Source organism: Rattus norvegicus, chromosome 19 (genome assembly GCF_021556685.1).
Source record: "Rattus norvegicus strain SHRSP/BbbUtx chromosome 19, alternate assembly SHRSP_T2T, whole genome shotgun sequence".
NCBI lineage: Eukaryota > Metazoa > Chordata > Mammalia > Rodentia > Muridae > Rattus > Rattus norvegicus.
This window is the reverse complement of record NC_141552.1, coordinates 48,868,381-48,890,126: the sequence shown is the minus strand read 5'-3', so window position 1 is coordinate 48,890,126 and position 21,746 is coordinate 48,868,381. Positions and strand designations below refer to the sequence as shown.

General features: G+C 45.2%; 1 protein-coding gene across 2 annotated transcripts; it reads right to left on the bottom strand.

Annotated features, from left to right (window-relative positions):
- Positions 1-434: 434 nt before the first annotated feature.
- On the bottom strand, positions 435-21,738 carry Nutf2 (nuclear transport factor 2). 2 transcript variants are annotated; one of them, NM_001007629.2, is made up of 5 exons: positions 21,678-21,710; positions 7,149-7,275; positions 4,938-5,009; positions 4,755-4,853; positions 435-2,033 (listed from the first exon to the last, which is right to left on the bottom strand). In NM_001007629.2, exons 2-5 carry the CDS (start codon positions 7,245-7,247, stop codon positions 1,920-1,922), a joined length of 384 nt encoding a protein of 127 aa, NP_001007630.1. In that variant the 5' UTR covers positions 7,248-7,275; positions 21,678-21,710; the 3' UTR covers positions 435-1,919. The 2 variants fall into 2 exon arrangements, with proteins under 2 accessions (NP_001007630.1, XP_087450329.1); XM_087594203.1 differs by having other exon boundaries at positions 1,506-2,033; positions 21,227-21,738.
- Positions 21,739-21,746: the final 8 nt, after the last annotated feature.

Below are 21,746 nucleotides of genomic sequence, written 5' to 3'. Positions count from 1 at the left end.
CCTTAGCTCCCGGAACCTACAACTGCAGAAGAAAGGTTCCGAGCTCTGGAAGACCTAGTGCCTATCAGAGGAAGCCTCCACAGGCTGCTTTCTCCCGGCTAGTGGGGAAATTTCACAAGACTGAGGAAGAGCACTGAGTTGCCTAAAATCCTGTCTCCGGAGATCCAACCCAGGTCCTAGCCCATTCTCATGAATTCTGGATAATGAATGGGACAAGAAAGTCAACTTCACCACTCAGGTAGTGACTTTTCAGACCTTAAATAAAGTGAACAGTAAGGGTCTGTTTCCCCTTAGGAGTAAGACATCTGCGAGTTCATAAGCCCCAGGAAATGTAAGGGCAGGGGAGATAGTTTCTACCACAAAACTGTCTACCAACTGTCCCCAGTAACCCCTTGTCCCACACAACTTTTAAGTTAGGAATAAAGAAACCATAGTTTACAAACACCTCTTTATTGCAGACATTAGGCACAGGTACATGGAAGCAGCCGTATTGCAGATTTTATACAGGGTGGAGTAAGAGGCAGCTGGCATCTACCTCTCCCACCCCTACTTCCCCCAATACACAGCAGCTTAGAAATCAATCCCACTGGACCCTCTTGTGTGGTGTCCATGACTATGCTGGTGTAACCAGGCAACCTGGAGCGTTTGCAGAAATCTATTTACTCTCCCCCTCATAGTGCAGAATGGCGGGGAGGTGGGAGCTTTCAGGTGTGCCTAGCCAATCCTCAGCCCCAAATCTTGGGCTTGGTTCCAGCTTGCAGTTGCTATTTTGGTAGCTTTATACTATCCAGAGGTCTCAAGGACGAAAAGCTTTATTTGTACTGAGCAAGACCTGTGCCCAGACTAAGAAACAGGGCAGAAACTGCCATAATAGTTAAGACTTCTTGGGATTTGATGAGAGTATGGGGTGTGTGGGAAGTAAGGAGATGGCGTGTAAATGCCCTGCACAAGTCTTGAGGGGGCAGCTAGAGCAAGACTCCTTCACACTGATTGTTTCCATAGTGTGGAATTTATACTCCACGCAATGGGGCCTGGCTCCAATACCCCAAGCAGGCAGTACAGCATCTCTTGCTTTGCTTGGGGAATGTAGACATCTGAAAGTCATTTTTTGTGGGTATAGAGCAGGCCTCTCCATCTGAGATTCAACCCAGAGGGTATAAACATGGGAGGTCATATTTGCCAAGGCCTTTGTAGCTGCTACAGAATCATCTGTCCTGCTACTAGACCCGAGTCTACAGAGCAGAGGCCACTGGAGGTGTCAGACAGAGCTGACTGAAGAGCCTTCAGTACAAGAGAAGCTTCAGGCCAGACCTGCTTTCCAAAGACCTGGGCTGGAGAGAACTGTCCCAGCAGACTTGAGGGCTTAGGTGGACTGCCATGTGAGTGACTTTGCTCCCTGCAGCAGGTACTGTTAAGGTGAGGCAGATGGGAGGGTGGCATCAGAGACAATGGGCCAGAGCTGCTGATGCCCAGCCAACTACTTAACTAATTAAAACAATTTAAACTGTTAAGAAAATTTTTGTGGTTTTATTGTATCATGAGGCATTGAAACATCTGAACAAATCGATATCTGGGCGGTTGGTGAGGCAGCTGCTTTCTCCTTCACTTCTTTGGGTTACTAGAGCAACTTGTCAGTAGATTAAAAAAAAAAAAAAAAAAAGAAAACAAAACCAAAAACCGACAATCTTTTGCATTACTTAAGTCTTTCCAAGGCATGCGCTGGTACAACACAAACTTTTCCTGTCAGATGCAACTAGTCTAGCATCCAAACATCATGCACAATACCGTGGTGACAGAAGCGCACTGCACCCACTCCCACCTCGGCCCTGCTCGTTTGTGTATGATATTTGGAGCATCTGGAGGAGATAGGATTGGGAAAAGGGAGGAGGAAACAGCGTGACTATCTGGCCAGGAGGAGGTCAGCCGAAGTTGTGCAGGGCAAGCCTGAACATGTCATTGGTGCAAACCCAAGCGTCATTGATGTTCTTTAATAGAAACATCTGGTGGAAACCCATGATGGGATCTTCATCAGCCTGTATAAACAGAGAAAGAAAAGATTCAGTAAGGGGGCTAAGGAACAGAAAGGATGTTTAATGGTATTACAACTTTGGGATCAGGTACTAATTACCTTAAACCTGAATTCCAGTACAATAGGTGCTTGTGAATGTGAATTGCTATGTGTGAAACTGCTGGTCATGTAGGTGTCAATAAATGGCTACTCATATGTATACTGAAAGGCAGCACATTTTACCACTTAGCTAGGCAACAGAGCAGAGGACTTGCCTGTCTTCTAACTCAATGTCTCTGTGTAGAAGTGATCAAAAATTTTTAGGACTCTAGTAGTACTTACTATTGGTTTATAATGAACCACCTTACTGTTCAAAAGCCAGTTAGTTCAATCAGGAGACATTACTGATAAAACGGAGTAGATGGTTCACACTGGGCACAGTGGCACGTGCCTCTCAGTGTGTGTATGACAAACACATTTAAAACAAACCAAGCAAGAAAGCAAATAAGCCCCCGACAAAAACCAAATAAATAAAACGCAGAGAAAGTTTACAATAGGATCACAATTTTATATAAGGGGTTGGAGTAGGATGGGGAATGACCAGCATAACACTGCAACATAGAAAGGCAGCCCCGGGCTGGAGAGATGGCTCAGCGGTTAAGAGCACTGACTGCTCTTCCAGAGGTCCTGAGTTCAATTCCCAGCAACCACATGATGGCTCACAACCATCTGTAATGGGATCCAATGTCCCCTTCAGGTGTGTCTGAAGACAGCAACAGTGTACTTACATACATGGAATAAATAAAATAAATTAAAAAAAAAAAAAAAAAAAAAAAAAAAAAAAAAAGGCAGCCCCAAACCTCTAACCAGAACTCAGAAAACCAGGATGAGGCCTAGTGCACACATGCACACACCGGCTCCAGCTTCACTTCTTGTTCTAAGAACTGGTGTTAACAAGGATCAGGCCATTTGAAGCTCCAGCTGGGACACTAACACCAGGAGGAATCTGAACCTAGATGTGAAGTAGTACTGCTTATTACTTCAGCCTAAGGAAGCAGAGGATGAGCTCCCTGGAAATGCCTCCTCAACCCTAAGGGCCTGATTGGAGAGTTCTGAAAAAGCAAGAAGAACTGAGAGAAAAGGAAGGCCCGACTTGTAGGTAGTCCCTCTGGGTCTAAGTAAGAACCACAGGACACTCTTTCCATACCCATACTGATTCAGAAAGCACTACCCAGCTGATCTAGAGGGGAATGCACATGCGTATGTGCTGAACCCTATCATGACACAGTCCCAGAGAGCTGAGAGCTGGCTAAGGGGGTCAGGCACTCTCCTGCTTTGGGAAGAGAGGCTTTTGGAAAGTGTTTGACAATAAGGATGACAGGTCTTAAGAGTAAGGAGACACACCTTAAACGGGTAAAGGTTCTTGCCCTACAATCCTGGTGACCTGAGTTGGATCCCTAGGATCCATGTAAAAATGAAAGGAGACGGGCTGGAGAGATGGCTCAGCGGTTAAGAGCACCCGATTACTCTTCCAGAGGTCCTGAGTTCAATTCCCAGCAACCACATGGTGGCTCACAACCATCTGTAAAGAGATCTGATGCCCTCTTCTGGTGTATCTGAAGACAGCTACAGTGTACTTGTATATAATAAATGAATAAATCTTAAAAAAAAAAAAAATGAAAGGAGACAAGTTTTCCCTCTAACCTCCATATGTGTACCATAGTGTGATACACCGATCATGCACACATACATTTTTTTTTCTTTTTCTTATGGGAAAAGGGAAATAAATAAGCTGGGACTTCATCTGCTTTGCTCAGCACGTGAAGAGCCAGCTTGGGCCAGTCATGATGGTATACTCTTTTCACCTCAGCACGTATTAAGCAGAGGCAGGAGGATCTCTGTGAATTAGAGGGCTTGGTCTAGGGGGTTGGGGATTTAGCTCAGTGGTAGAGCGCTTGCCTAGCAAGCACAAGGCCCTGGGTTCAGTCCCCAGCTCCGAAAAAAAGAAAAAAGAAAAAAAAAGAAAGAAAAAAAGAAAAAAAGAAAGAGGGCTTGGTCTACATAGCAAGACTCTGTCTCAAAGAGAGAATGAGGGAGCACCAGCTTGGGTGGTAGCACTGAGGGTTATTGGAGGATTATCTGGAAGTGCCCAGCCAGCAGATCTATGTGTACCTCAGGACGACACAGGAGCCTGGGAGTTTGGCCGTACAGCTTGACCCTGCTTCATCTTGTTCCCTTTCCATAATGGCTCTAGACCAGTGCTCTTCACTAGAACTTTCTACAACTATAGCCACTTGAAATGTAACTATACCACTAAGGAAGTACATTTTAATTTAATTAGCATAGTTTAAAACTGTATGGAGCCAGTCTGGTCTACACAGCAAGCTCTAGGCCAGTAAGGGATACACTGTGAGACCCAACCTCAAAAAAAAAAAAAAAAAGTGTAGAAATAATTGTGGGGCCAAGCAAGGGAGGTGCTCAGTGTAAGGAAGTACCTGTTTAGCATGTACTCAATATTCAGCCAAGGAAAGAAGAGAAGGGAAGGAGGAAAGGTCAGTTGCAATGGTTCATGGCTGCTACATTAAACGATGCAGGTCTAGGCTGCCACTTTGATGGGTTTTGTTTTGACAGTCACTTTGACTGTTCCCACAATAAGCAGGTTACATCCACAGGGAAGGCACAGGAGGCCTGCCCAGGGCTCTGCTTTGCCTGCCTACTCCAGCCCTGAACACAGTGGCACCACTACCTTGAGCTGGCCTACAACCATGCTGATGATGCAGCTATCTGGTGTAGGCTGATGGTCCTGCGCCGTGATACTATGCTGAATTTTCTGGAACGGAAGGCTCTGCAAGAGGAAGAATAGGAGGTCAGCTGAGATCAAAGAGGCATGAAAGAAGCCACCTGTGCCTCATGTCTGGCCTTTACTTACAGATAGCTTCTCCACAATGGCAGCTTTGCCCTGGAATTGCTGTCCTTCCCACGTAAGGCATGACGCATCAATCTAAAATGTGTAAAGAAATACAGTCAGAGCCTCAGCACTTTAAAGCTTTAGAAAAAAACCCTCAAAAGGATCTTGCTTAGGGAGAAGAGTTCATATCTGTTTACTTACCTGGAAACATAAAATTAAAGCTGAATCCCAAATTTATATTAGCAATAATTTCTAAATTAGAAATTCTTTATTTCTGCCAGCCGGTAGTAGCACATGCCTTTCATCCCAGCACTCAGAATTAAAGGCAGAGGCAGGCCATCTGAGTTGGAGGCCAGTCTGGCAACTTCCAGGAACTATACAAAGAAGCCTTCCTTGTTGGAACCCTCAAAATTCTTTACTGCTTTTTATTTTGTTTTATTTTATTTTTGAGGGAGAGTGTCACTTTGTAGTCCAGGGTAGCCTCAAACTCAAAACATCTGCCTAGCTCAGCCTTCCAGTACTAAGATTAAAGGCTTATGCCACAACACCCAGGCAAACTTTCTAGATTATATCTCATTGTTCCTTGAACTCTAAAAGATTACCAACACTCAGATCCCATTACATATGGTTGTGAGCCACCATGTGGTTGCTGGGAATTGAACTCAGGACCTCTGGAAGAGTAGTCAGTGCTCTTAACCACTGAGCCATCACTCCAGCCCCCAAAATGTATTTATTAATACACACATCTCTTACCCACTTTGTGAAACAGTCTTACTGTGTAGCCTAGGCTAGCTTAGAACTAAGAGATCCTTTTGCCTCTGCCTCCCAGTGCTGAGATTAAAAGGGTGTGTCACCACACTCAGCCAATGACAGAGGTTATGGCAGGATGATGGAGTGCCTAAAGCTAGCCTAAACTACATAGTAAGGATCTATGCTAGGGCAGGAGGTAGTGGGGAGAGGTGGGAACTTCTGTTACTTCCAACTGTAACATTAGACAAACTGATTATTTTTCTGTTTTAGTTTCCTCAATCATCAAATAGGAAACATTTGAGTAATTATGAAACAACATATACAAAGTCCTCTTTTAGGACCTTGCTAAAGTAACTGTCTTTCAGGAGGGGACCTGTTAAACCTGCCTTAATTATTTTACAATGACCTGTCTTCCCAGCTCCTTGGGAGGCTGAGGTAGAGGAATCTAGGTCTGAGGCCAGCCTGAACAAGACTGTGAGACTCCTGTGTCCAGAAGAGACAATGAGAGGAACTGACGTATGTGTGTGAGTATACGCGTGTGTGTGTGCAGAACAGTGACAGAGTTCTATCACCTGTCCTACGTGCATGAGGGCCTGGGTACAATCCCTCTAACTCATAAAGACAATTTATATCATCTAGGATGAATTTGTTACCACTCCTAAGATGCCTTTCTTTATTTCCAAAATTTCTGAACAAACCCTGACATTCTGGAAGAGATACTGACAACTTCTAATGGCTCAACTAGGATCTATGGATAGTCCTTCCTATCCTGGGTAGATCTGTTAGCTTAGCACGACTGAATGAATGCTCTTGTGTTGCTAAATCTCAGGCAGAATCAAGAATGAATAAATGAGGGGCTGGAGAGATGGCTCAGTGGTTAAGAGCACTGACTGCTCTTCCAGAGGTCCTGAGTTCAAATCCCAGCAACCACATGGTGGCTCACAACCATCTGTAATGAGATCTGATGCCCTCTTCTGGTGTGTCTGAAGATAGCTACAATGTACTTATATAGAATAAATAAATCTTAAAAAAAAAAAAAAAGAATGAATAAATGAGTATCATTAAAATGTGAAGCAATGGCCACCTAGAAGACTCCTTGGTTTAACTTTATTTTATCCCCACAAGCACTCAGATGTTCTGACCTCAAAAGAAGCTGCACATGGGGTCTCCAGGAGCCAGCACTGCACTGAAAATGCTCATGGCTGCTGCCTCCAGAGGATAATGAATCCTAGTCTTTACTTGCTACAGAGAGATGTGATCCGATAGGGTGCCAACCACATGGAATAGAAAGCCCAAACTTGGGGTTGAGGATTTAGCTCAGTGGTAGAGCGCTTGCCTAGTGCAAGGCCCAGGGTTCAGTCCCCAGCTCTGAAAAATAGAAAAAAGAAAAAAAAAGAAAGCCCAAACTTCCTATCCAGGACACTCTTGATATTCAAATTGATCTCCTAGGGCTTTATTCTGGCTCTCACATTGGAGACTTACGTAAATTGCGCCTAGTTGGGTTCTGTCGTTATCAAATAACTGATAGTAATGCTGAATAAAGCTGGATCCAATCTGCTCCCAAATTGGCTTGTCTCCCATCCTGGAGAGTCACCCACCTCACTGAGACCTGCAAGACCAGCAAGACAGAAATGTTAGTACCACAGAAGCAAGAAGTAGCCTGTCTTTTCCTAGCCTCCTCATGCAGGAAGATTCTCTGTTGATACCTGTTCTTTCAGGGTATGTGACAGCCCTGGGGATCTCACACACCTTACCCAACCCTGACCAGTGGTAGGAACCATATTTAGCCCATGTTCTAAGGACCTCTAGGTGGATGACAGAGGGTGCCAGGTACACACAGGGTAAAGGAAAATCAGAATAGTCCCCATGTCCAATAAGGGGAGAAGAAGGAGCTAAGCACCAGTTTTCTTTAATCCTTTCAATAAGCTGCAAAGCCACAGTAACTTCCAATACTGTCTCTGGGATGTGATGGTGATGGGGGTTGGAAGGACACATGACTTCTACTCCACTCCTGACCACAGCAAGTCCCGAGGAGCCTCCTAACATTTCTGAGGCCAGGTGATTCTTGACCTGGTCTTTTCTGGTGTCAGTCCTTCAGTGATAATGACATTCTCTACTCACTTCAGAGCTCTGACAGGATGAAAGGGAAAAACAGATGAAGGCATGAGTGGGCAGTTATGTGCGGTATCCCGTATCACCAATACCCTGCTCCTGAAGAGCTGTCTCTACACAGCTCAGGCCACCATCCCAAAGACAATGATGACAAAGCCACTTTGGCTTTATTGAAGCCCTACATGGGAAGGCAAGCTGTACTTCCTGTGGGTCCTAGAGACCTGTATGGATCTGACTGTAGACGAGTACATCCTCTGTCCTGATAATAGGTTTGAAACAAAACAGTAACAGGATACTTGGCTCCAGCAGAAAAGCATTAGTTGCGGTAGGAGCTACTGCACATCAGTGCTTCTAGGGTTCCCACATCCTCCTCTGCTGGCTGGTGGTTACACAGCTTAACATGGTGAGTACTCACTCACTACAGTTTCTATGACCTCACCGAAGGCCAGAGGAGCCAGCAGGAAGGGACAGAGTAAAGAAACAGAGGTTAATCCAATCCTCCAGCCTATGAAGATACTCTAGCCAATGAAAGGCCAAGAAATGAAGCCAGTTTTATTTTAAGTTCCCTAGGAAGTAGCTGTAGCTGTACTAAAAATAGCAGCCATGCTCAGATGACTAAGAAATGTCCAGGAAAGTCTAAACCAAGCCGAGGAGAAAGCTTGGATCCAGTCACGGCTGCACACAGGAACACAAAGTGTGTCCCAGTTCATATCTGTGCCAAGAAACAATCAACAAATGGAAGAAACATAGGATCTACAACCAGTTTCACCCGCAATTTTGGTCACATCTCCAAATTTCTAAAAAGTCCACATTTTCCTACCCTCCCATCTCTGCGCCTTCTACCATAGTACTGACTCAGCCTGTCCCACCCCACAGAAGCCAAGATACTCAGTCCAGTTCCCAAGAGTTCTCAGGAAAAGCTGCAGGAATAATGAAGGCCAGGCTTCCTTCTGCTCTCAGCCCCTATATCAAGGGGAGGTCCTAGAAAAGAACATGCCAGGCAGAAGAAACAGCACCATCAAATATGTGACAGCACCAAACCAGGCGAGGGATGGAAACTGGGACATCAGAGAGGGAAAGCAAAGCCATGTGGTAAGACCGTGGGGCAGCATAGGAAGTAGGAGGGTGTTTTTTCTTTTTCAGTAGTATTGTCCTATCTATCTTATCTATCCTAAGACTCTATCCGGGATAGTGTCACCACGTAGTCCTAGAACTTGCTATGTAGACCAGACTGGTCTGGTTTCTCTCTGCCTCTGCCTTCTGAGTTTTATTAAAGGCATATGCTACCATGTCCAGATAGGCAGGATAGGGTTTTGTGTTTGCTTCTTTTGAAGCAGGGTCCCAGTATGCAGCCTTGGCTGCCCTTCAGTTTGCTATGCAGATCCACCCGACTCTGCCTCCAGTGGCACACAGCACCACGCCCAGCAGTAGTATTGTTCTTAAAGGTAAGCTAACTCTCTAATAGAAATCTTCAAAACTGGATAAAGCCTAGCCTAGTGCTACAAGCCTACAATGCTAGCTACTTGAAAAGCTAATTTAAGAAGAATCCTGGTCCAAGGTCTACCCAGCTACAGAATGAGTTCAGTTTGGGTAACTAAGTGATATCCTGTCTCAAAATAGAAAATAAGCCAGGGCCTGGTTAGAGAATGCTTGTCTAATATGCACAAAACCTTGGGTGGGATCCTCAGCAATGCAAAGACCAGATAGATGTAAGTGGCATATGCTTGTAATGCCAGTACTTGGGAAGTAGAGGCAGGAGGATCAGAAGTTCAAGGCTACACAAGGAGTTAGAGGCCAGTCTGGGTTAGAAATCCTGTCTCAAAAACAAACTAACAAAAACAAGAAAACCAAAGACTGCATGAAGACCTTTGCTTTAAGGAGACCAAAAGCAGCTCCAGGAGCCAACACCAACCTGACTCTAGGACTGTCTGACCACACCCTTATTGCCATGGACCCAAACATATGACACGAAATAAAGTTCCCTTGTCACCTCCGTGCTGTAGATTAGGACAGATTGAACAATGTCAGTGCTGACATGGTCTTGTATAACTGAACCCTAGATCACACACTCCCTTTACCACTGAAGCCTCTGGGTTAAAGCTGAGCCCTAAACTAGGTTTGGTATTGCCTTCCTCCAATTCCATTACCCACAAGCAGGTCAGGGCTACACAGAAAGACCCCTCTTAAAATAAGCAGCCAGGAGCAGGTACACATCTGTAATGCCAGCACTTGGTAGACTACAGGACTGTTGTGGTTCCAATCCACGAGACTGTACGGTGAAATGCTTGTTTCAAAAAATAAGGTCTGGTTGTGATGGTACAGGTGCTTGGAGGCAGAGGCAGGAGAATCTCTGTAGAGTTCAAGGCCACCCTGTTCTACATAGTGATACCCAGGCCAGTCAGAGCTATATAGCAAGACCCTGTCACTTACAAACAAACAGAACCAACCAACCAAGGGACTAGAGAGATCACTCAGCTGTCAATAGTTCTTCCTGCTCTTCTAGAGGACTGAATTTGGCTCTCAGAACATACACTGGGCGTTCACAATTGCTTGTAACTCTAGCTCTAATCTGATACCTTCTGGCCACATAACAGACATACAAAAACAAAAAACTCGGCTGGAGAGATGGCTCAGAGGTTAAGAGCATCCCTGTCGGGCTGGAGAGATGGCTCAGCGGTTAAGAGCACCCGACTGCTCTTCCAGAGGTCATGAGTTCAGTTCCCAGCCACCACATGGTGGCTCACAACCATCTGTAAGGAGATCCGATGCCCTCTTCTGGTGTATCTGAAGACAGCTACAGTGTACTTATATATAATAAATAAATAAATCTTTAAAAAAAAAAAAAAAAAAGAGCATCCCTGTCTTGCCAGCCACTCATTCTATCTGCATCTAACACCAAATACACACACAACAGGCTCAGGGCTTGAGTCCCTGGCACGGGTATAATGACTTGCTTGGTCAATTCTTATTCTTCCTCCAAAACACTGGTCAGACCCTGTTTGTTATTACCAGGCACCACTGTTGACACACCTCAGGTATAAACCCCATCAACTTTCTCTTGTTGCCCTGAATGCTTTGAAATTTACTCTGTAGAGCAGGATGGTCTCAAACTCAGAGACCCACCTGCCTCTGCCTCCAATATTGAGCTTAATTAAATATGTAACCTGGCCACCTTTGTCAATTTTCATATACATGATCCTTATACATCCTCCCCTAGTTCAGAATGTACAGCACTGCAAGTTAATGACTTAGTAAGTTTTCAACTTACAGTTTGAAAACAGCATTCCTGAAACCAAAAAGCAGCAAAACAGAGACCCTTGCCATCCACATGTACTACTCTCCTGGAGGTGTCCAGAACTGCCAGAAAGCTCTGATCATTGTTCTTAACATGTTTACTAAAAAGTAAAACCGTGAAACAAAGGCCTCACAAATGCAGTCTCACATCACATTTAGAACTAACCTTCAGGAGCTGGAGATGGCTCACTGACTGTTCTTCCAGAGGTCCTGAGTTCAATTCCCAGCAACCACATGGTGGCTCACAATCATCTGTAATGGGATCTGATGCCCTCTTCTGGTGTGTCTGAACAGAGTGATAGTGTACTCACATATATAAATAAATCTTAAAACAAACAAAACAGGGTTGGGGATTTAGCTCAGTGGTAGAGCGCTTGCCTAGCAGGCGCAAGGCCCTGGGTTCGGTCCCCAGCTCCGAAAAAAAAAAAGACAAAAAAAAAAAAAAAAAACCAAACAAACAAACAAAACAACCAAACTACCTTCATCCTATGGCTTCTACAGCTCTTGTGAGAAGCCAACAGCCATACCATCTCCTCAGGCTTCTCCTTAGTAGCCCACAGACTGACTAGAGCCAGGCTCCTCAAAGAGCTGTTGCCCCTTGCGATCAGCCTTTTTTGGACTCTTAGGCTTTTGAAGGTGCAAAGATGCTCCGAGAATCACAAAATCTGTAAGTCTCTGCCAAGAAGTATGCAAAAAGGTAGAGATTACAAACCTTGTGTATAATTTCAGGTTGTTTAAACCCCCAAGAAACCAACCATAAACTCTGTTAAATGTTGACCTAAAAGAAAAACTTTTATCTGATTTTTTTTAAAGATTTATTTATTATGTATATACATGAGTACACTGTGGCTGTCTTCAGACACAGCAGAAGAGGGGATCAGATGGTTGTGAGCCACCATGTGGTTGCTGGGATTTGAACTCAGGTCCTCTGGAAGAGCAGTCAGTGCTCTTAACCACTGAGCCATCTCTCCAGCCCTATCTGATTTTTTTTAATATCAAGTGTCTCCAAAGACAAAATCTGTAATAGCAGTGAACTGCACATCATGGAGATCCTGGTCTCAAAAAAAAGAAAGCGGTTCAAGCCAAGAAAGAATTGTACAAAGAGGGGCTGGAGAGATGGCTCAGAGGTTAAGAGCACCAACTGCTCTTCTAGAGGTCCTGAGTTCAATTCCCAGCAACCACATGGTGGCTCACAACCATCTTTAATGGAATCTGATGCCCTCTTCTGGTTTATCTGAAGACAGCATACTCACATAAAATAAATTAAAAAAAAAAAAAAAAAAGGAAAAAAACTTTAAAAAAAAAAAAAAAAAAAAAAACCTTAAAAAAAAAAAAAAAAAAAAAAAGAATTGTACAAAGAACCTTATGGCACTCCCGACCCTCATGTCAGAGCAATACTCATGTCAGAGATGAACCAAATGAGACCCAGTAAGTCCATCAGCTCAGCAGCTGGTACACAGAATTGGACTGTCCAAGTTTAGTGGGCCTCAGAGCCAGGACTCCAATGACAAGCTGAGTTCTCTTACAAATAGAAATAAGCAGATCAAATCCGTGAAACTCAAATCCGTGAAACAGGAGCCTCTGGGCATGAAGCCCTAGATCTCTGAGCCTCAATCTCTTGAGAGCAGCAAAGCAGGCCCCTCTCAGAGATTTTTACTCTAAGGCCTAAAGACAGACGAATGTAGTAGTTATGCCTGTAAGCTCAGCAATCAGGAGGCTGAGAGAGGAATACTATGTGAGTTCTAGGCCAGTCTGTGCTAAAGAGATGCCATGTGTCCAAACAAACAAACAAACAAACAAACAAACAAGTAAACAAAAAATGAGTATCAGAAGACTGCAAGGTGACTCAGCAGTTAAGATAACTTACAGAACACCTAAGTTCAGCTCCCAGCATTCATGTGTTGAATATCAACCCCTATAATGCCAGTTCCACAGGATCCAAATTCCTCTACTGTGCACACACAGCATGTACAAAAGTATGGACAGACAAGCAGTTAAAACAGACACATAAAAAGGGTCAGGGGTTGGGGATTTAGCTCAGTGGTAGAGCGCTTGCCTAGCAAGTGCAAGGCCCTAGGTTCAGTACCCAGCTCCAAAAAATAAATAAATAAATAAAAAAGAAAAAAAAATAAAAAGGGTCAGAGATGGCTTAGTAGGTGAAGGTATTTACTACCAAACCCATTGGAACCAACATAGCAGAAGGAGAGAACAGATACCTACAAGTTGTTCTCTGACTTTTTCATGCATTATAGTGTGCCCCTCCTCCAGAAATGTAATAAAAGGGTTGGGGATATTGTTCCCTTGTAGAGCACTTACTTTGTATGAAGCCCTGGGCTTGATCCTCCAGCAAAACACACACACACGGGGTTGGGGATTTAGCTCAGTGGTAGAGCGCTTGCCTAGCAAGCACAAGGTCCTGGGTTCGGTCCCCAGCTCCGGAAAAAAAAAAAAGAAACAAAACAAAACAAAACACACACAGAGGGTGAGCAACAACCCAAGACAGGAAGGTCCAGTAGTGCACCTGCCTGTTCTTGTCTGAGTGTAGTGATACACACTAGTAATCCCACTACTTGGGAATTGAAGGCAAAAGGATCAGGAGTATAAAGTTATATCTGACTACATAGAGACCACAGCCAGTCCAGACCACGTAGAATAAAGTAAAACAGGAAAACCCTGCCTGGTTAAGAGCATTTGTTGTTCAATTCAGTTCCAATCCCAGCACCTGCACAGTCTTACTGCTTCCCTGAGTATCAAGCACAATACTCATAAACATAAATAAAAATAAATCTAAAAATAGTTTTTTTAAAAAACCCTGTCTCTCTAGTCTCATGATGATATAGAATGTGTAAGTCAGGGCCTTCCAATATTTCCCATGGCATCATGGGAAAAGTGATGAAGTGAGAAGTAGTGAGAAGGAAGCCTCACTACTACTTTATCTACAAGGCCCTGAGCTATCCAACCCTCCTGGCTGTCGAATCTCGACTTTGCCACCTACTTTCTTCCCTTGTTAGCAACCACACTGGGCATTTTGGTAGTTTTAGAACAGATTGAGGCCATTCCCACTGAGAACTTTGTAGTCAGTGTTCCTTTCACTGGATTTATTTAGGGGTGTGTGTGTAGGTCAGAGGAAAACCTGCAGGAATTGGTCTCTCTTTCCAACACTTGGGGTCCCAAGCACTGATGGCAAGTTGTCAGGCTTAGCAGCACACACCTCTTAACCACTAGGCAGCTACTCCTCCGCCACAAGACTTCCTCCACTTTATTCCCAGGCCCCAGGATTTTTTTTATCTTTTCAGCCCCCTTTGAACTGTTTTTTACTTATTTATTTATTTTTTTTAAAGATTTATTCATTTATCATATATAAGTACAATGTAGCTGTCTTCAGACACACCAGAAGAGGGTATCAGATCTCTTTACAGATGGTTGTGAGCCACCATGTGGGTGCTGGGAATTGAACTCAGGACCTCTGGAAGAGTAATCGGGTGCTCTTAACCACTGAGCCACCTCTCCAGCCCCCCAGGAATCTTAAGCAAGGGTTGATGCTAGTGACTCACCAGCCCAGTCACTCACTGGTTCTTCTTATACCTAGACCACTCTTGCAACTAGATGGCTGGTTCTTTATCACGTGTCAATTCAAATGTCACCTCTTCACTGATGCATTCTCTGACCACCCTAGTCTCACATTTATTCTTTCATGATTTCATACACAATGTACTCTACCCATATTCTCTCCTATTATCTTTTCTCTTCTGCCTTCTCCCATGAGGGCCTTCTTCTGAACAAGTCTCCCTCCCGTCTTTCTCTTTTTCTGTTCTTCTCTTGTGGGCCACTGCATTTAAAGTTGCTTGCATTAGCATTAGTGAGGGGTTATTTACTGGAGCAGGGCAATCAGTGATGACACTGAGCTAATCCCAGGAACCATTAGCTAGCAACTTCCTGTAGCTCCTATGACTCCTCCCCTCTGTGATGAAATGTCAATGGGCCCAGTCTTGTGCAGGTATCCACAGCTGCTGTGAGCTCACAAGTGCATCAGTCATGCTGTGTCCATAAATCTGGCTACTCATGTTATCTCCCAACCAGAGCACCATACTTTATTGTGCTCCCAGAGCACTCTTCATCACCTGTTTCCACTGGACCTGGCCCAGCCCTCAATCACTTTTGTTGACTAAGTAGATGAATGTCTGGGAGCCTAACCTAGGCTGGCTGTTCTCTGGAATTGTCAGATTTAGGCAACACTGCTCAGTGACCCATGTTCTCCTTCACCCACACCTTGTATCCAAGACACCGGGAAGTGATCCTTTGTTCCATTCAGCTACCTGAGTGACACGTGGCAAGTAGAGACTGGCTCTCAATCCAAAGGCCCTAGTCACCTGGGGAGCAGCTATGGTAAATGGTAGACACACAGGCAACTCCTTGACCATTAGCCTGCTTCACTTCTCCCTTGAGTTATGGTCCTGTCTTCTCATCAGAAACTTGGCCAAATTAGGGAGAAATTAACCAAGGTGCTAAAGCAAAATCCAGTGGTAAGGAATTATCATCAGCCTCTAACTGAGAGGCTACATACAGGGAGGCATTCTTGATCCAGGAAAGGCAACTGTCCAACCTACCACTCTGTTAACTTCAAGTTCAGAGACATTTTGGTGCCTAGGTGGTTAGCCCAGGCAGAACCTTTTCCTGGAACTGATATCTGAAGTCTATATAGCACCACTTGGACCTTTCCCTTCCCTATGCCTGAATGCCTCCAGAGCCCCAGACGACCCAGGAGCTTTAGTCTGAGACCTGCGTCCTATACTCTGCACTTACTGCCCCAGTAACTTCCCTTTCCCAGTAGTTGCACAAGTTCTCTGGAGCCCTAGGCTTTCTTTAGTTTCTATTTTGAACTGAGCTTCAGGCCTTGAATGCTCTGAGGAGGCGACACCCTGGTAGGGAATGAGGTTCCTCAACAACTGCTTCCACGGTATTCCATGACCACCTTTGGCCAGCATTGCTGTGATACCACAGGAGTGAGCAGAGCCGAGAATAAAAAGGACAGAGTTGGGGTTGGGGATTTAGCTCAGTGGTAGAGCACTTGCCTAGCAAGTGCAAGGTCCTGGGTTCGGTCCCCAGCTCCGAAAAAAGAAAAAAGAAAAGAAAAAAAAAAAAAAGGACAGAGTTTACAGAAGATAATAAATAGGACCCTTCCTCTTTCTTTTTTTTTTTTAAGAGTTTTTTTTTTTTTGTTGTTCTTTTTTTCGGAGTTGGGGACCGAACCCAGGGCCTTGCGTTTCCTAGGCAAGGGCTCTACCTTTGAGCTAAATCCCCAACCCCCCTTCCTCTTTCATATGTCCTCTGACTTGAGCTTCAGAACGAATTGGCCCAATAAGGCTGGTATAGTTATTTTCACCTCAAAAGCTCCCTGGCACATCCAGCGCTTGATTCCCCAGAATGAACAAGGAAGTAGTAGGTTACCCCAATAGCTAAGAACCAAGATGGCAGAAGCACAGAGGCAGTAAGGAAAATCCCATGCTTTTCTTCCTTTCTAGTATCAGCAAGTTCCAAGCACCTCAGGATGAAAAGACCCGAGCATGTGCTCAGTAGCTCAAAGCGGATTTACCACAGGGACAACCAAGAGCATTCTCTTCTGTGACTAGAAACATCTAACGGTGATACGGCCCCGTACAGATCCTTCCAGAGGCAGCTGCCTTTCCTATTTCTATGAAGGCTGAGATTCAGTTGGAATTGAAACATGGGCCTGAAGGCCAAGGATGGAGGATGAGAAAAGCCTGCCTGGACAGCCCTGTGAGATCCATCTTAAAAAGGTTGAGAGCCGGGTTGGGGATTTGGCTCAGTGGTAGAGCGCTTGCCTAGCAAGCGCAAGGCCCTGGGTTCGGTCCCCAGCTCCGAAAAAAAAGAAAGAAAAAGAAAAAAAAAAGGTTGAGAGCCAGGGGTCGTATGCATGCTTGGATCTTTGTGAGTTCAAGGCCAGACTGCCTTAAGTTCCAGGACTATAGAGCGATATGGCTCAAAAACAAAAACAAGGGGCTGGAACGATGGCTCAGTTAAGAGCATTCACTACTCTTCCGGAGGTCCTGAGTGCACTTCCCAGCAACCACAAGGTGTGGCTCACAACCATCTGTAAAGAGATCTGATGCCCTCTTCTGGTGTGTCTGAAGACAGCTACAGTGTACTCACATACAAATAAACACTTGAAAAAGAAAAAAGAAAAAAGAAAAGCAAAATATCCCAAAATGTTCTCTATTTTATTAAAGACATCAAGGCAAACAGACTTCTCCTTAGGGCCTGACAACTTTTGGGAAGGATGTTTTTCATCCTATCTCCAGACCCTGGCACTTACTGAGTTGACTTATAACAGGCAACCACCAAAAAATAAGGAATAGTAGGCCCAAGATTGGCCATATGCCTGCTGGCAGTGAGTACCCTGGGGACAATAAGCACACTCACTCTCAGTCCTTCCTACTACTATGACACTTTTGCAGCCAGAGCATTCAGCCCACGACACATCAGAGCTGAGACGAGAGAAGAGAGGTGTTGTCCTGAGCACTTACTGATCCCTTACTCATTCACATGGCTTGAAAGTCACTCCAGGAATATACTACTGGCCTCCAAAGGGAGGTATTCAAGAATTCTGGCTGTACATAGTCAATGTCAAGGTTCACAGAATTACAAAGTTGGGAAGGGGGTAGCCAATTCAAACTGAACAACTGCAAGCCTACAAACAATGGGAAAAGGTTCATTTGAAAACTTAACAAAACAGCTGGGTGGGAACTGGGGATTTAGCTCAGTGGTAGAGCGCTTACCTAGGAAGCGCAAGGCCCTGGGTTCGGTCCCCAGCTCCGAAAAAAAGAACCAAAAAAAACAAAACAACAACAAAAAAAAAAAAACCAACCAAACAAACAAGAAAAAACACCTGGGTGGTGCTGACACACACCTAAAATCCCAACACTTGGGAGGCAGAGGCAGGCAGATCTCTGAGTATGCAGCCAGCCTGGTCTACAGAGAGTTCCAGGACTGACAGGGCTACAGAGAAAAATCCTGTCTTGGGGGGAAAAAAAGACAAAGAAAGGGGTTGGGGATTTAGCTCAGTGGTAGAGCGCTTGCCTAGGAAGCGCAAGGCCCGGGGTTCGGTCCCCAGCCCGGGAAAAAAAGAACCAAAAAAAAAAAAAGACAAAGAAAAAACAATAAAAAAAATCCCACTCGAGGTGCAGCCCAAAGAAACTCTGCCCAACTTTTAACCTCCTTCTTGGAGAATGCTCTTCTACTTCATCTGGAACCCTAGACTGTGTATCCTGGAGGTCCCAGTGAGGTGAAATGCTGTCTAAACAAGCAGTCTTCTTATTTCTTATCTGTGCCCCCCAAAAGCTAGAGACTGAAGCTAAGGCCTCCTGCCTGCTAGACAAATGCTCTACTACTGAATTATGCCACAAGCATTACCTAAAACAGAATGGCGGAGACATTTAGGCCTGTAAGTAATAGTAGCCACTTCAGAGGTGGGAAGCAGAGGAACAGGGTTTCAAGGAATAAATGATTGTCATTTGATCAATCTGATCATGAGGGAGTCTCAGTTAAGTGAGATGTTACACACCCATGTTTCAGGCAAGGGGAAAGAAGGTCAGACAATGTTGGTGACCTTCCTAGGCATTCTGAGAATACCCCTACCCCCCCCATGCCTTTGGTTTTGGCCAGTCATCTGGAGAGGCAGGTGGACCCACTAAGGTTTTGCTCTCAATGCTCTCTAATCCTTTAAAAGCCCCCTCTTCTGCACTTCTCTTCAACTAAGCCCTCAGCACACAATGCCAACATTACTCTGTCATCTTTAGTACTGACACCTTTTTTTAGCATCAGAAATAGACAGTATTTATCTCTTTTCCCCTGTAGCCTCATCCCTGAGTCAACCATAAAGGACCAAAGAATGTTTGTGGAAAAAAAATCTGAATATTCAGATAAAAAACAAAACAAACCATGCTCACGTCAAATAAAATGCTAACAGCTTACTAAAGGAATCCTGAAGCTTGTTTTGAGACATGACTTCACAATATATAATCCTGACTGTCCTTGAACTTTTTTTTTCCCCAGACAAGATTTCTCTGTATAGCTCTGGCTGTCCTAAAAAATATATATATATATAATTTTCTTTCTTTCTTAGCTAAAACAAACAAAAAGGTATTTGTCACTTCCTTGTGCAGCTATACTCAATTGTCCCACTTCTCATGACTTCTTACATGACAGAAGAGGGCACATAGAGATTCTGAAGAACCTTAGGATTCTCCTTTGTCTCTCAGAACTAAATGGACTGCCAAGTCCAGTAAGATCGAGGGCTTCTTGGGGTCAGGGTGCTTAGAAATGGCTAACTCCAGACAGACGTTTCTGAGAACTTTTAAGGAATAAGGAGAGACCCAAATTCCTTTCATTTCTGGCTCACCTCGGAGAAGAACAGTTTCTTTTTGATCCTGAAGGTGCTAGAATATACACAGCCTAGAGTTTATAAAGTTAAGGTTTGATTCCTGGTGCTACAAAAAGAAAAGAAAAAGAGGCAGAAGGGGGAAGAGAGAAGGAAGTCCTATGCAGAAGCCACTCAGAAGCTGATCCTCAGCCATGAGCATAGCTCATCTAAAACTCAGACAAGGTGCAGAGTTCATTTTAGTTCTTTGAGACAGGGTCTCATGTACCCCAGGCTGGCCTTAGATTTCATATGCAGCTTAAGATATAACTTCTGATCCTTATGCTACTACCATGATGCTAGGTTAACTGGGACTTCAAGCGTGTGCCACCGCACTCAATTTATTCAGTGCTGATGATCAAACAACCAATCTACCAACTGAGTTACATCCCTATCTCCAAGAAAGTATGGAAATAACTGCTTTTACCAAGTAATCCTACCTCTTTGACCTTCTATGTTCTGTGGATAGTCCTTCCTTGGCTGCTTAGCCAAAACATGCAGGAGTCTCTCCAGAGCCTACTGGATAAGCCTTGCTTACCAGCTATAATATGGATTCAGAAGCTTGAATTCATAGAAGGTAGGTCCTGGTTAAGATCTGAGCAATCTCTGCTTGTTGTTTTTGACTAGAGAGAATGACTGTACTGGAGGGAAAAAAACTTCAAGTGAAAACCAGAATAACAGTATCTGGGGAAATATTCTAGGAGCAGGGGACACCAAAGACAGTGGCTTTCAGCATTCTGCCATAAGTCAGTCTGTCATTCTAAGAGACTGCTTAGGCCCATGTGACACAGAAGCCAGCAATGGACCAGAGAATCCAACCTGACAAGAGATGCTTTCTGCCAAGTCCTGGGAGCTTTTCTACACTCGTTCCTTAAGCATTACTCAAAACAGAGTGCCTTTTCAAAGCCTGCTTAACAGTAATTGGTTAAATACACCTCTTCTCCAGGAGCTCAAAGTGATAGACGATCTGTGGTACCATTGCTAAAGCACTTTCTCAAGACCCAACCATCTTCTTGACTGTTCACAGGCAGCCCCAGAACATGCGAAGAGAAAGCAGACATTCTGTGGCTTCTAGTTAGTTCCAGATCTGCAAACAACTTCAACAAGCAAACACAACCTAAACTAGAGCTCTAGCCACAAGGTCCCTTCCACCTTCTCTTGTCCAGCACTGGGCTCAATGACCTCAAGCTTGGAGTTCATTTCTTCATGAATTAACTCCTACCTCATCGTTTTATTCTAAAGGAGTCATTTTCCTATCAGGCCCATGCAATACTGACTCTAGAAGGTTCTAACGTAGTTTAGAATTAGGCCTGCTTGAGAAATCTAACAAGAAACTTTGGAGGCTCACACAAATTTCACTTCTTTGGTGTCTTTTCTCCATTATAACTAAGTCAGGCAACCCACCCCAGAGCTAGAGCCTAGTCATGGAGGCTGGGCCTACCAGACGGGAGCTGCCTTTACAAAGACACTATGTACAGATTTTCCAGGACTAGCTAGAGGTAAAGTCCCACGAGGCATTCCCTCCCGCCCCAGAATCCCTGCCCTTGTCCTCCATGCTGGACACTGCAGCACAGTTTCCACCGAGGTAGAGGTTAAGTTTCGTGCACTCCCAGCAAGCAATCAAGCAGAGAAGCGTTCACCTACATCCTAGCCGGGCTATGGTTTGGAACCAGGCAATGGTCCCAAGCCCCAGCAGCGGCAGGAGGGCAACCCTTACCCATGCTGGCTCTGGAGCGAGCTGGGTGGCGTTGCCCATCCCCGGATCTTCGCCGGCGGGTGGTGGGACGAGGGTCTGGGATCGGCCCGCCAACCTGCCTGCAGAGGTTGCAGGATTCGAGCAAGCCAGGGAAGGCCACACAGGGCGGGCCCCTGAGAGCTATCCTGATCGTCCGGACAAGAGAAAAAGACCTGGCCATCAGCCAGGACACAGGGCGGCCCGGACAGGCGTCCGTCAGGCTCTCAGCATTCCCCGGGCCGCGGCCACAGACAATCCGCGGTAGGCGGAGCCGCGCGCGACACATGGTGCGGGCCCCGTGCCTCTTCGGGCCGCCGTGGGGGTGTGAAGAGGGGAGGGGCCTCCAAGGGCCTCGAAGCAGAAGCTCCCAGCGGCCTAGAGCGCGGCTCCTGCGGCCCAGCCCCCGCCCCGGCGCGCTGGCCCCAACACTCACCCGTGGGGCTGGCACGATGGCGGCAGCGGCGGCGGCAACCCAGCGCGGTCTGCGACCGACTGTCCCTTC